The sequence below is a fragment of the Malaclemys terrapin genome, chromosome 1 (genome assembly GCF_027887155.1).
Source record: "Malaclemys terrapin pileata isolate rMalTer1 chromosome 1, rMalTer1.hap1, whole genome shotgun sequence".
NCBI classification, from domain to species: Eukaryota; Metazoa; Chordata; order Testudines; family Emydidae; genus Malaclemys; species Malaclemys terrapin.
Window position 1 is genome coordinate 203,735,701 of NC_071505.1, and position 16,232 is coordinate 203,751,932.

The 16,232-nt window shown below is 40.3% G+C and overlaps 1 protein-coding gene across 1 annotated transcript in view; it reads left to right on the plus strand.

The window, feature by feature from the left end:
• The window catches only part of CFAP47 (cilia and flagella associated protein 47), a 643,784-nt gene that overhangs the window by 447,513 nt on the left and 180,039 nt on the right, over positions 1–16,232 (plus strand). Inside the window, exons 53-54 of the mRNA XM_054005907.1 lie at positions 1,277–1,384; positions 10,477–10,588. Of these exons, the coding sequence (XP_053861882.1) occupies positions 1,277–1,384; positions 10,477–10,588 (220 nt within the window). The remainder of the gene's footprint in view (positions 1–1,276; positions 1,385–10,476; positions 10,589–16,232) is intronic.

Here is a 16,232-nt window from a genome sequence, read left to right on the forward strand (position 1 = left end):
AATTCTATGAGATAGATAGATAGATAGATAGATAGATAGATAGATGTACCTATCTATATATCTATATCAGGGGTCGGCAACGTTTGGTAAGCACCGGGCCAGTTTTATTTACCTGCTGATGGGGGCGGCAGGAAGCAGAGCGGTCGAGCGATGTGCTGGCCGTGGCTTCACGCCGCCCCCATTGGCCCGGGACGGCAAACCGCGGGCAGTGGGGGCCGCGATCAGCTGAACCTGCCGCATCAGCAGGTAAATAAAACTGGCCCGGCCCGCCAGGGTGCTTACCCTGGCGAGCCACGTGCCAAATGTTGCCAATCCCTGATATATATATAAATCCCTTATGGTGGCTCTGCTATCATCTTTACACTTGAGTAATCTTCCCCACCCAGTTAATGCTGACTTCAAAGCCAGTTTATGCTAGGGGTGCAGTGTAAAGTGGCCACAGTGAACAGTCTGCCTCATAGTTCCTATAAAGGCATAAATCAGAACTCATGTCTTTGTTTTAAAGAGGAGCTGATCCTTCATGCAGCTCAGGTTTGCATGTTGTATTTTTAGCTATGTTGGAATAGTTTAATGTGTTTACTCTAATATTATTTCACTTATTTTTGTGATTCTCCTGGCCACAAAATGAGAAATAGAAAAACAAATCTGTAATAAGAATGGAATGTGTTAAAATGCCTGCCACAAAAATACACTACTCTAAGTATCTCACATAGCAACAAATAACTTTCAATCCTGACAAGATTTGATTATAGAATAATGAATACGCCATTGAAACATATCCATTTGTCATGTTCTTATAGATGCTTCAGTTTTGATCTTAGTTTTTAAAAGTATTTTCCTTTTCAAATGAACTAATGATGTCTCCCTATTTTATTTTTTAGATGATATAGCAGGTCTCCAGACATCTAGTAGCAAACTGCTGTGACATTTGAATTAAATTAAAATTTTCTCCTATAAGTTCAAGTTGGAAATATATTCTAGTTTTTCTGCTTTTAATATAAAAACTGCCATTATTCAACTGAAAAGTTAAGAAAGATGAAGCCTGTTGATTGCCCATGGATCTCCGTAAAGATCACTGTTCATTTGTGATGGGTGTATCCAGATGCTACCGTATCTATGGAGCTGTATAGGACTCTTAGTGGAAAATTCTACTAGTTATCAAAGGGGTCACTTTGTTGAACTCATTTTTTCTAAAATTCTAATTTGTGCTTTTATCAATCTGGACATTATACAAAAACACATCTCAGACGGAACTTGTTTATCTCTCTGTCTTCAGTATTATATTCCTGTCGGAGATGGTTGGGGAGTTTTGGTATGCATTGAAGCTGACGTCAGAGAAACCATTGCCAACTACATTACCTGAAATAGAATGTGAGCTTGGAAAGTAAGTACAGCATCATACTTCAATTTAATTTGTTCCTTGGTATCAATACCTAATATAAAACATACAAACAGGTACGCATTCTGGAATTATAGCAGATTACCTCTAGATCTGGTTATACAGATGTACATGTACCATATTATTATTATTTGTGTTACCATAGCACCTAGCTGCCCTAGTAATAAGAGTCAAACTTGTACAGTCAGGATCTTCACAGATTGTGTCTTTAATATATTATGATACATATTGAATTCTGCTTGTGGAAGAGTAATTTAATTGGAATTAAACTAATTAGAGGTCTCTATAAATTTCTCTTAAACAGCTGCAGAATTTAGTAGCAAGTTATCCATATGGTAGCCTTTTTCTTACTTAAATTGAATTTAGTAATTTTGAATTAAACTACCTTGTGTTCAGCTCCTGTTGCTACAGTTTCAAGCTCAAGAGAGTGAATATCACCTCTGGTGCTTTTCTCAATTTTGCAGACTCCAAGAACACACAAAGGCCAAGGATAGTGACCGCAGACACAATCACAAATACAAAGTCCTATCTGTACTACAAGTTTTATTGAAACAACAAGTAAAGTTAAAATTACCCATGCATGTATAAATCCTACAAAAACTCATGCAATGCCTAAGACTAGTCATACTCACATCCTCAAATATATTTTAGGGTCTGATGGATATCTCAATAGATGATCATCGATAGAGGGATGGTTCCTGCTCGGGTTTCACTTGGGGTCTTCCCACTTTTGCCCAACCAGGGTACTACATTTACATTGTTATTCTGATCATGCCGCACACCTTATTCAGATGCATGAGTGTTTGAACTCTCTTTTCCTTATGTGTATTTCCACATCCCATAAATACTGTCCTTTTTTCATAGCTTGTTCCTTAGTTCCCTTTATCCTCATTAGCATCTATTCACAACATGCATCCATGGTAACCTGCAGTCAAAGCAGGACATTCCATGACGTTACAGTTAGGTGTCTTGTGTCTTGGAAAGTACTTTGTGGTATGTTGCAGTCTTTTTTTTCGTAAAATCACCCATAACATCATCTTTTACAGTAATCTTGCAACCTTACTGTCACAGGGTTATTATTAAGTCACCCTCTCATGTCAAGCATTCTAAAACTACAGCCTAGTATGGTTACATTAAAATCTTCGAGCGCTCAGCCTGTAGGCCTTGCATTCCAGCCATGCTTTACTTATATAGCTAATACGCACACATCACTCCTAAACACTTGTCAATCTTGTACTCCTATAATCCTACAATTTAAATCTATTTAACATACATTGATTATATATGATATAGCATATGAGTTGACCATAACACTGAATAACGCAATGATAAGTGGATAATAAAATGAAGTAATTGGCTACAATACTATAGAATTCTAAAGTTGTCTTAAATGCTCTATGAAAAAGTACTATTCGCTATTAAGTTGTATAGGACTTTCCTTTCCTAATCATCGACCTTCCCAAGTGGCCCATTTTATAAACTGTGAACACTGCTTATCTTCTTCTCACCTCCAGAGATGTGAAGTACTGAGGCTTCTTTCCTGCAGACCTTACAGGTGTGCATGAACTCTGCTACTGTTCGGGAGGTGCATCTCCGGAGGCTGTACGTAGTAGTGATCTTCTTGTCTTGTTCCTCCTATAAAATTTCACCTTACATTCCCACAACGTAATTTGACTCTCAAAACATACTTGCAGCTTTTAGGGTCAGGTTTTCAAAAGCTTTCAGCACCCACAACTGGGGCCAAATTTTCAAAAGTGCTCAACACCTAGAAGCTCTCTTCAACAATGGGAGCTGCTGAATGTTGTACACTTTCGAAAACCTGGACTCACGTGTTGGTGATTTATGTGTTATCTTTAGCTGTGTCAACTATATGATCAGTGGGGCTGGCATACTTTTTACAGTGGGGGAGCTGAAAGCCCCTGTTCCCCAATTACCTCGTGCCCCCTCCTTACACCTGTCTGTGCCTCCCCAGAGCTGGGGCCAGGAGTGGGCTGTGGCTCCGGGAGGGGCAGGGGGGCATGGAGAGGAGTAAGGGGGGCCTGGCTTAGACCATAGCTGGGGGTGGGAGCAGAACCCCAGGGTGCAGGGCCAGCAGAAACTGGGACCCCCCGTGTGTGGGGGTGGGAGTGGAGCCCACTGGCAGCTGGGACCACGGGTTGTGCAGCCAATACTCAGTGGTGGAGTCAGGAGAAGAGCCCCTGGACTGGCAGTCGGGGCCAGTAGCCAGGCTGGGGCCAGGAGTGGAGCTGGGTGGTGCTCCCTCCCCATTCCCCGGGGTTTGACTGAACCTCACCTGCGCCCCCCAAAATGTTCCTCAGCAATCCCCTGGGGGACACGCTGCACAGATTGGGGACCTCCGCTGTAAAGCATGTATATGCTTCTGGCAGCACCAACACCGGCCAACTTCTCACAGTGAAATCTGGGGGTTCTGCAGCATCCCCGCACCCCTAGTTCCCACACCTGTGTATATGATTAGTGATGTGTGTGTTGAAAGAGTTTGATAACTTAAGGTTTAGAATAATAACTTAAGGGAAAAGTGACATTTTGTCTGTCTACATCAGGGGTCGGCAATGTTCAGCACGCGGCTCGCCAGGGTAAGCACCCTAGCGGGCCGGGCCAGTTTATTTACCTGCTGACACGGCAGGTTCAGCTGATCGCGGCCCCCACTCGCCGCGGTTTGCCATCCCGAGCCAATGGGGGTGGTGGGAAGCGGCGTGGGCCAAGGGATGTGCTGGCCGCAGCTTCCTGCTGCCCCCATTGGCCTGGGATGGTGAACCGCGGCCAGTGGGGGCCACGATCGGCTGAACCTGCCGCGTCAGCAGGTAAATAAACTGGCCCGGCCCGCTAGGGTGCTTACCCTGGCGAGCTGCGTACGGAACATTGCCGACCCCTGGTCTACATTATTGGCAAATGGATAGATGAACTGAAAGGAAATATATGTGTAAAATGCCATAGCTGCTCCTTTCCATATCTTTTAATACATAAATGTTTTTAATGTTTTTGCATAATGTTTAAAACAGTAGCTTTAAAAACCTTTCAGTTAACAAACTGTGTAGGAGTTGCAGCAGGAGGGATTAATATGACTGAGAATAGCCTTTGCAGTTATTCTTTGATAGGATAAAATTGCAAAGTCTGTGCATCCTCAGGTTTCAGATCTAATGTTTACCACCAGTTGTGATCAAATATAAAGCTTCTCTCTTGGTACAGACTTGCACAGTTAGGTATATGATAAGGAGTTTCTGCTCTTTCACGTGAAGCATCTGGCATTGACAACTGTTTCACACAAGCCTACATGGACAATTGGTCTGCTCCACTATGGCAATTCCTACTTTAGTATGCATGCATAATGAAAGTATGCATTGGAGAGGATTAGCGCTGTTAAGTACAACACATGCCTGTCAGAAATATTATTTAAAATTCATTGACTTTCAAGATTCTACTTTCAAATTACATTTTGTGTTACTTTACAAGCAATCATATGTGATTCTAGTCCCTTCACACTGATAGATGAACACACCTGCACAGGACACCCATGCAGCATAGGAGAACAACATAAGAGGAATGGTGAAGGAGCTGATTTTTAAATAAAGTAAAGGCAAACAAATAAACAGTAGTAGACATTATATGTGATATAAACTCTAACAAAATAGATTAAAATAGCTTGCAGCACACTTCTCAACCCTCTTTCCTTGCTTTAATCTTTTTCTCTTTTTCATATTCCTGGCTTCATGCTGCCCCCTACTTTCGGTCCAGCAAAGGCCCTCCTCAGTGCTCTCCTCAAATTTACTTCTTCCAGAAATCCTGTCCTATTTTTTCTCTTCATGAATAATCTATCCATACTCTCCACTTCCTGAGCTGCTATCCCATGTTTTGTCCCATACCTGCAAAGCCATATTCATGGGAATAGCTACTTTAAACATAATAGAATTCCTTATATTAGTAAGGAGTCAGATGAATAGCTTAAATGCTTAGCTGAATCAAGGCCTTTAAATTAGGTAGCATGTCTGTTTGTAAAGTTCCATGTAAGGTTAATAATAATAATAGAACATATTTATTTTTTTGTGGATCTGTGTGACAAGGTTGGGACTCACCACCTGGCGCCTCCTGCTAGTTGTCTCTGGGAATTAGCTCAGTCCAGTGGAGCGCCCTCTCCTGATGTTGTCCCGTCCATTGTCTCACCCTCGGTTGGCGTCTGAGCCTGCGTCGCTCACCAGCTCGCAGTGTCCTTTTCGAGTCACTCCCTTCCGGCAGTGCCCTTAGTCCATCCTCACCCCCTTCCGGGGGTGTGTGTGTCAATTAGCTGTCTCTCTGCGCCCCAGCCAATGTGGGCAACCGCACCTCCAAAGTCACACCCCTCTTGGCAGGGGGTTGGTGCAACCCAAGACAACTACTCCCTTGACCAGGTGTAAGGCAAGGGGGGGACCCAGGCCCGCCCACTACTCTGGGTCCCAACCCAGGCACCCTCTAGTGGCAGCCATCCTGCCCTCCTTCTCTCTCCCTCCATCTGTCCACGTCCCTAGACCATTTCCCTTTCGGCCCCTCGCACCAGCTAGGCCCTTCCCCTCAGGGCCTGCAGCCTGGCAGACACCGGACTGGAGTTCCCTTCTGCTCCCCCAGACCTGCCCAGCACTGCGCTGTCCCAAGTGCTAGTCTCCCAGCTCTGGAGACAGACTTTCCCCTATTGAAGGCCTGGGACAGACTGAGTGCCCCCTTCCTGAGCAGCCTTTTTATAGGGCTGAGCCTGGTCCTGATTGGCTGTCTCCAATCTGGGCCCCGATTGGATCCCAATAAGCCCTTCTCTCATTGGCTGGCTGTCTGCGCAGGCGCACTGGCCTACTGCAGCCTAAATTCTCAGGGAGTGGGGCAGCTGCCCCACTACAATCTGCATAGGATAAATGATCTTTAACAACAACAGTAATTACATTTTTTTAAAAGTGTTTAAAATTATTTGTCATTGCCACTTTTTGGAGAAAGTGTTAGACCATATCCTCACAGTTTGGGTGACATTTTGTACAACCTTGTATTAATCTTTGATGTAATTTAGGGCCTTACCTACAAAGTGAGCAACTTGAACATGATTTACAAATGCAGTTAATACAGTTTAATATGCCTAACATTCCCTTTAAGGGAATATTAGTGTTTTAACATGATATTCTTAAAAGTAGGAAAAACTCTGTGACAGAGGAGCAGAACATAGAGATGCTTTAAAAGGAAATAAATAAAGAAGGACATTCAAATAAACTCTAAACGTTTCTAACAATTACTGTTCACAAATGGTACATTAAAATTAGGGCTGTCAATTATCGTTAACTCAAGCAATTAATGCAAAGCAAATTAACTAGATTAAAAAGTGATTAATTGCAGATTTAATCACCCTGTTAAACAGTAATAGAATACCAATTTAAATTTATTATAAATATTTTGGGATGTTTTTCTACATTTTCAAATATATTGATTTCAGTTACAACACAGAATACAAAGTGTACAGTGCCCACTTTATATTATTATTTTTTATTACAAATATTTGCACTATAAAAAGATAAACAAAAGAAATAGTATTTTTCAATTTACCTCATACAAGTACTGTAGTGCAGCGGTTCTCAAACTGTGGGTTGTGATCCCAAAATGGGTTGTGACTCCATTTTAATGGCATTAGACTTGCTGGGGCCCAGGGTCCAAGCCCAAGCTCCACCACCTGGATGGCAGGGCTCAGGCTTTGGCTTCATCCCTGGGCAGTGGGACTCAGGTTACAGGTCCCTTGTCTGGGGCTGAACCCTCGAGATTTGGCCCCCCTGCCTGGTGCGTCAAGGCTCGGACTTCAGCATTTGGCCCCCGCCAACCCTTACACAGGGCAGCGGGGCTTGGATGGGCTCTCTACTTCTGCGGTCATGTAGTAATTTTTGCTGTCAGAAGGGGATCGCGTCGCAATGAAGTTTGAGAACTCCTGCTGTAGTGCAATCTCTTTAGAGAAAGAGCAACTTAAAAATATGGAATTTTTTTTCTCATAACTGCACTCTAAAACAAAACACTGTAAAATTTTAGAGTGTACAAGTCCATTCAGTCCTACTTCTTGTTCAGCCAATTGCTAAGACAAACAAGTTTGTTTACATTAACAGGAGATAATGCCGCCCACTTCTTATTTACAATGTCACCTGAAAGTGAGAACAGGTATTTGCATAGCACTGTTGTAGGTATTTACGTGCCAGATATGCTAAGCGTTCGTATGCCCCTTCATGCTTCAACTTGTAGATTTTTATCTTTTTTACAGTGCAAATATTTGTAATAAAAATAATAATATAAAGTGAGCACTGTACACTTCGTCTTCTGTGCTATAATTGAAATCAAGCTATTTGAAAATGTAGAAAAACAAGCAAAATATTTATAATAAATTTAAATAGGTATTCTGTTCTTATTTAACAGTGTGAATAAAACCGCGATTAATCACCACTATATTTTTAAGTCCCCCGATTAATTTCGATTACTTTTTTTAATCATTTGACAGCCCTAATTAAAAAGCATCATTTTTCTCATTGATCTACTAGGAAGGAATTCTTTTTAGGCAGGAAAAAAGATACTATAATAATATTTTTAAAGCTCCAGGATGCATAATAAATATTTTATAATGGCTATAGAGAAAAATTAGATAAATTAAAAATAGATCAAAAGCTAAAGCAATTAACTCTTGTTAAAATTTAATTATCTCAATTAGTTAAATGGACATGATCATTTTTATTTTAAATAGCAATTATAAAATGCCTTTTTACATTGAGCCCCTTTACAAGTGCATACGCACACATCTTGAAGCTGTTTATAAAACTGTCATAGCACCTGTGCAAGTTACAGCCATTAATGTGAAAGAATATTCCAGACACCCTTAATTCAATTAGCTATTGTATTTATTGTTTAAATGTAAATGAAAATCATACATATTTTATGTGTTGCCACTGAAATTTGAAGTAGATTTATTTATAAAATAAAATACATTCTAATAAATGTTATTGAAATATTTCAAATAGCAGTTGCCCATATATTTTAAACTACACACTATGAAGTTGTAAATGAAGCTGATCATTATGTATTGATGTACCATACTATTTTAAATACACACCTGCTTTGTAATATTTGCAATGGGTATTTTGGTACACTGTACTGTTTGTCTGTCCCCCAAATAGTTTCTTTGTTACAAAAAGTAGAGATCAGTGTTACATCCCTTTTGAAATTGTGGAGATAGTTTGGAAAATAACACTTTTTCTTTCATAAAACTGTTGTTTTTTTTAATTGGCTTCTTTGGAATGTTTTGGATTGTCTCATAAAATGTTGTTCCCCTCATCAGTCTGTTCCTTATCTAATCTATCTGTCTATCTATCTGTGTGTGTGTGTATATATGTGTATATATATCCATTTTCATTTTGAGGAAATCAAAGAGTTTGTGTCTTCCATCTCATGGTAACACTACTCTATTGAAAAGCAGTAATCTGAGGGAATATCTAAGTCTCCCATTTATTCTTGATTATCCCTGAGACTGAGAAATCCCCTAGTAGAGTTCTTGGTAAGTGTTAGGCATGAGAGAACTGCTTTTCAGCTGTTGGGGGTTTAGGTCCTAACAATGTAACCTCCTGTACCCAGGTGGAGTGCTAGACCTGTATGGAGCCCCACTGAAATCAACACGTTATTAACATACAAGGGGGTGGCGTCTACAACACTGAGGAAGTTGCAGGATTGGGACCTCAGGTCACAATCATAAAATTTGATTCAAATGCCTTTCCATTTATGAGCTATTGCTTTTTACAAAAAAAATCTTGTAGTTTGGATGTGATTAACTTGCTCTACCAGGGGAAAAATATATGGAGCAATCAGGCAGTTGACCTGTCATAGCTTTGGATAGATGGGTATCTTTGTATTTGAGGACCTGAATGAATGCAAAACCAAAGTGTGCATCAAATTTTTCAAACTTTTCCTTAATTACCACTTCCACTGATCCACCTTGAATCTATTTTATATGTCCCTTGTCATTATAACCAGCATGTGATTTATGGTCAACATCCCCATAAATGGGGATTATTATATTATAGTAGTATGGTCAGAATAATAGGAATCTTGGAATAGCTAGTAATGTCTTCCTTTGAAAATAACATATCCTACAGAACGCATCTTATCTCCATGTATTTGCTTATAAGTGGATAAGAAAAAAATGCAGATTGCAAGGTATAGTGCTGGCTGATTTAAAGCCCACCACTCTCACAACCCCTGTAATGCAAGTTTTGCTCTGACTGTCACTGTACTCATTAAAATCCATACTCTAGATTTTAAATATAATGATTAGTCATTATATTGTAACGAGCAGTGTCACTGTTGTGTAAAGTGACATTGTCTTTCAGTTCGTGTGGGAGCAGTGAGGGGAGTGAATAGGAGGGAGTGGGAGAACCTGCTTTTAAATGGGCGGCCATAGTACAGGAGTCTTGTTTGAATGTTCAAGGTTACAAGGTGAACACGAAGAATTACTGCTTAGTGGCAGTAAATCAAAAGCTATTGGAGATATCATTTAATTACTAGCTTCTTTTTAGCATTATTTAGAGGAAAAGGAAATGCAGGTATTATTATTTATCTGATTATTATTAATTTCTATGCAGTTATTTTCTTTGAGGTCAGACACTGCAGTCTATCTATGGACTATAAATGTGTGGTAAGGTATAAATGTAATCATTTTACTTTCTGCTATCAAATCTTTCTGGCGGCTTTGAAAGTTATGAAATAGCCACATGGCTAAAATGAGTGACACTAAAATTAGTCCTAGTCCTAGAGAGTGAGTTCATAAATCAAAGAGAGAATAGAGTACAGAAGTAAAACTGAAGTGGTGGTTACTTAATGTAATCACAAGCAGGTATTGCAGGGCATATAGTTAATATATTTTAGCACTATTCTTAATACTATTAAGTACTTGTCACTACTGTTACACACATTGAAACTTAATTCTTGTTTTTCAAATCAGCAAAAGCCATAAAAGTTTTAACATTAGGCAATAATGGAACAAGCTTAGTAATTTAGAATACCTTACTCAGATTTTATTTTTCTTTAAGATGGGTCCGTATGTATATCCCTCTGCTTAATCCTACGCATGAAACCCTAGAACTGGAAATTGTCAACAGCAATCCTGGAAATTTTTCAATAGAGACTGACCCAAGGAAACCTGTAAGTACTTAAAAAAAAAAAAAAAAAAAAAACCCTGAAAAGATCCTTTTGCCTTCATGCAATAGGGACATAGTAGATGTGTCCCTTCAAATTTTATTGATGAAACAAGTTGTTAATTATGTAGTGTATTAAGAATATGCAGAATTGTACAAAGGGTTAAATTTGCCATATAAATACATGCATCTGTTCTAGAGAGGTTTACAGCCTAAAGGCAAGAGATGTAAAACACTGCAATATGATCAGAAAATGAGCACAGTGTGGACATTTGTGGAGCACTTTGTGGAGTAGTTTTGTGAAGGAGCAGAGAGAGCGAGCTTGGCAAACATTGATTTGGGAAGGCATGAAGTCAGGTGGTGGTGGAGGCAAATGGAACAATCAAGCAGTGGTGCTGGAACAATTTGTATAGTGGGGGTGCTGAGAGCCATTGGACCAAACTATAAACCCTGTACATGATGGAAACCACTTCAAGTCAGGGGGTGCTGCTGCACCTCCAGCACCTATGTAATCAAGACAGAAGCTTGAGAAGATTGTAGGAGTTAGAATGGGGAAAGAAAATGATGGGAGAAGAGATGTAGCTTTTATAGGGTATCTTGCATTAAATTTGTTTATCCAGCTTCTTGTTTTTAGTTTTCGTATCCCTCATTAAACCATTCAGGGTTAACTACCCATCTGCTTTGTTTTCACCATCTGATTTTGTATTTTTTCTCACACTTTAGACTGCAAGCGTAGTTTCCATCACTGCAAACAGGGAAACCAGGAGTTATCCAATAAGTGTCATGAAAGGACTAAAGCCTTGCATTCAAAGTGTGAATTCTCTTCCACCAAGTGAAGGCACACTGTGTTCTTAAATCTAGTAGGAAACTTTTCCTTTGGGAGAATCCTACAGGATTTCAGTGGTCTATTATCTCTTGCCTATAGTCTGAGCACTGCTTCCCAGAAGACAATGTAGATGCCCAGGGACAATGGGTGGAGTGCTTATGGTGGAAGCATTACATAAAGAATACATAAAACAATGAAATTCACAGTTAAGACTAATATTCTAATATAAACGTGATTCCTCTTATCAGTTGACATTGCTACAAATAGTGTTAAATGATTCAAAGACCCTGAAATAGTGCTGTGGCCAAGGAACTCTCTGTGCAGCTCAGGAGTGGGCCTTCAAAGTGCTTTAAAGCAAACTTGGCACTTCTCTGATCCTGGTGCCATTCTGGTCCTCAGAGTAAATTAGAGCAGCCTGATAGTATAAAATTAAGGTAGCTATTTTCCAATAGTTGAGGACCAATTTGGCAGAAGAGTCTTGGCCACACCTCCCTCTGATGAGTGGGAGAATGGGGGGTGTAAGAGCTGCTATGGCATCTCTTTGCCACCCTAGGATTTCCCATTCATCAGGGGAATCTACAGGTGACCATTTAAAGTGGCTTTTGGGGCAGCGTGCATCATCAGAGCCGCACTAAGCTACCCTAATTTACACGAAAACCAGACTTGAGAAATTAGGCTGAGAGTAAAAATTCAACCTTAACTGTGAATTTTCTTGACTTTGCTGCCTCCTGCCAAAAAAACTGTAAAATTATTTTAATGTGGGTTTTGTTTTATTAATGTATTACAGTAAAAAAACCAGTTAGGATCAAAATACTATAAATTCAAGTTTTAAAAAAATCAGCATTACTTCTTGAATTGCTCTGTATTTTAGGTATCATATTACCTCAAGCTGAACAAATAAGATGAAGAGTTAGTTTATTTTAGTCACTTTATTATCTGGAGTATATTCAGATTTCATCATAAAATAAGCAAAAGCTGGATGTGTTCTGCTACTAATCATTTCACAAATCAGTATTTGAACTTGTAGCCAAGTAGCATAATCTTGATTCATTATATTATTAGCTTGCTATATAAATAGATTTTGGAAGAACTCTGGAAGTTTCATATGTATTATGTTCAGATCTTTAGCACAGAAATGGATTAGAATTAATTATCTTGACATCTGATTCCAGCAGATTTGCATGTGATCAGTCCAGGCAGTTTAAAAATATCCTCTATGCTTTCAGCCTAGTTCATTACCTGAGGCTTAAGGGTCACCAGTACCCATAATACATTGTTTAGGAAAGATCCATTCAAAATTAAGTTATATAACTTTAAGAGCATTCAGTCCAAATACAGTATAAGCACTGAACTTTGACGTGGATTTTGAGTTACAATATCTACCTCTTTTTCTTTCTTTTAAGTACAGTTTTTGAGCATTTGCTATAATCATCTTGCTGCTATTTTTTCACCCAGGGAATCTTCAGAGACATGAATATTCTGTTTTGTCCCGTTTTCCCCTTTTGTACTCAGCCTTCCTCGTGGCAGCCCTCTCTTTAGCACAGATAGCTGAGACCCCCCCTTAGAGTTTATAAATTGTATATTTTTTAATGGCAAAGGGTGGTTGTTGGAAAGCAGTGTTAGATGTTCTCTTCTCCTTAGAGTATGGGCACATTGCCCCCCTAGAATTTCAAGTTCTGCACATTGTACAAGGGAGCACATTGCACTACTACTAGACCACTTTTATGACCCCTTTGCTTGGTTTTGTTAACTATAACCTGATACTTCAGACAACAGTTTAGAATTATGCATCATGGCATGACAAGGAAACAGATTGACAGAGCAAGACGGGTACCCAGAAATCACCTATTACAGGACAGGCCCAACAAGGACAATAACAGAACACCACTGGCCATCGCATACAGCCCCCAGCTAAAACCTCTCCAGCGCATTATCCACGATCTACAACCTGTCCTGGAAAATGATCCCTCACTCTCACAGACCTTGGGAGGCAGGCCGTCCTCGCTTACAGACAACCCCCCCAATCTGAAGCAAATACTCACCAGCAACTACACACCACACCACAGAAACACCAGCCCAGGAACCAATCCCTGTAGCAAACCTCATTGCCTACTCTGTCCCCATATCTACTCTGGCGACACCCTCAGAGGACCCAACCACATCAGCCACACCATCAAGGGCTCATTCACCTGCACATCAACTAATGTTATATATACCATCATGTGCCAGCAATGCCCCTCTGCCATGTACATTGGCCAAACCGGACAGTCCCTCTGCAAAAGAATAAATGGACACAAATCAGACATCAGGAATGATAACATATATAAGCCATTAAGTGAACACTTCAATCTCCCTGGTCATTCTATTACAGATTTAAAAGTCACTATCATTGAACAAAAAAACTTCAGAAACAGACTTCAAAGAGAAACAGCAGAACTAAAATTCATTTGCAAATTTAACACCATTAATCTGGGCTTGAATAGGGACTGGGAGTGGCTGGCTCATTACAGAAGCAGCTTTTCCTCTCCTGGAATTGACACCTCCTCATCTATTATTGGGAGTGGACTACATCCACCCTGATTGAATTGGCCCTGTCAATACTGGTTCTCCACTTGCGAAGTAACTCCCTGCTCTCCATGTGTCAGTATATAATGCCTGCATCTGTAACTTTCACTCTATGCATCTGAAGAAGTGAGGTTTTTTACCCACGAAAGCTTATGCCCAAATAAATCTGTTAGTCTTTAAGGTGCCACCAGACTCCTTGTTGTTTTCATGGCATGACAGTGGCCAGTACTGTCTGTTTCTGGCCTTGCCTTAGACTTCCTGTGAAATCGTGAGCAAATCAATTAACCTAAATGTTCCTGTGTCTCTCCCCCTTTAAAAAAAGAATAATAATGCTTACCTGCCAACATGGCAGTTGTGAGGCTACATGATTTTGTAAAGTACTTTGAGATAGTCTCAGATGAAAGACACTAATGTTAAATGTAAAATATTATTTTTATTTGAACAACAACTCAGAGATGGTGTTGTCCAGTTAAGGATGAGCAAAGTTTGAAGAAAACTAGTGTAGTAATTTAAAAAGTTAAAGTCAGCAAGTTTAGATATTCTCTATAGTTTTGTTAGATCAGTTCAAATCTGGTATGGTTGAGAATATTGGGCTGTCTCAATCTTTGGACCACCTTAATTTGGGATCACTTCAGTCATTGGATCATCTCATATGAACAAAATTGGAAGAAACATCCTTGCAGGTTTTTACCTTAATAATGTCCTCTGCATCGCAGCTGTAGGAACTCATGTAGTTCTCCACATAGATAACTGATATGTAAAAGGACAATTTCCTCAGTGTTGATGGAATGTAGCACTCATACAGAATGTTTTGGTATATTTTGGACTAATCAGCCTTATTTGCTAATGCTGATAGTTTAGAGAAACAGATCTGGATAGTTATATTGTGGACAAAGAAGTTAAACATCATAGAAGTAGAGGCAGGCCTCTTTAAAATACTCCCAGTATTCTTTCTTTGAATGTCCTCTGCATATTTCCGTTCATGGGGTGTCCTGACCGTTACAGCCTGAATGGTAAAATATACTAGCAGTGGCTGTTGGAACATCCATGTGCCTCCCTTGTCCACTCCACCCCACCAAACTCCAGACGTTGTAGGACTAGGGTTTAAAAGTAGTGTGGTGCTCCACTGCCTCAGTTACTTCAATCAGGACCTGCTGGACATTTAGATTGTTGCTATCTGAGACTTTTGGATCAGTAGCAGATAGCTAGCTTGTATCGCTTACATAAGTACATAGGGTTACATAGCTTTATTTAGAGGTAGTTAAAGGGATAACATGATGGATCAGAAGACTAAGAAGCCTGGATTCAAAAGATATGTCTCGCGTCCAGTGATATTCCCAGCATCAGATGCACATGCTAGATGCTTAGCATGTTTGAGGGAAGGGCATTCTCCCTCTAACTGTCCGATCTGCTCAGCGTTTGCCACAAGGGCAAAGACAGTGAGACAAAACAGGCTGCAGGCAATTTGATTTCAGGATGCACTGACAATGGCGGTCCATTCTCAGAGTCTGGCTTTGTCAATGCCTCCACCTGAAGACTCTTCATCCAGGAAGAAGTGAGATTCAGCTCCTATGTCAGGTGCAGGATGCGAGAGAGCTAAGGATCTGAAAAAGAAGAAAAGGTCAGGATCAGAAACAAGCAGTTTCTCCTCCCTTCGTGTTCACATCTCAACTGCTAGAAGAGGGCCTCATCCTCCGTGATTGAACTAACCTCGTTATCCCCAGACTGATTCTGGCCTGCATATTTATACCTGCCTCTGGAAATTTCCATTACATGCATCTGACGAAGTGGGTATTCACCCATGAAAGCTTATGCTCCAATACATCTGTTAGTCTATAAGGTGCCACGGGACTCTTTGTTGCTTTTGACAGACTCTGTTTCCAGAGATGTCCCATTTCAGAAAAACATGGTTGCGGTACCAAGGAAAAATGTGCAGCCATCCTCAGTGTTGGCCTCATTACATAGAGCCAATCCAAGAGAGAAGGACCTACAGGGACGGAATCTCATTATAGAGCCAGTCTCTGATTCTCAACATAGAGGTAGGAGCCATTCCTCTGTGAATTCAACAATATCAGATCTGGAGGTGCCTGTCCTGAGGATGAGATCTAAGCATCCAATTAAAAGAAATGATGAGAGTTCATTCACTAATATGGTTCCAAATAGGGTTACTGTTAAAGCAGTAGTTCATCAGGTGGATCCATCTATGGCTCTGTAGACAGCTGAGCCAGGTACTACATCTCAGAACATGTCAGGTGTGTTA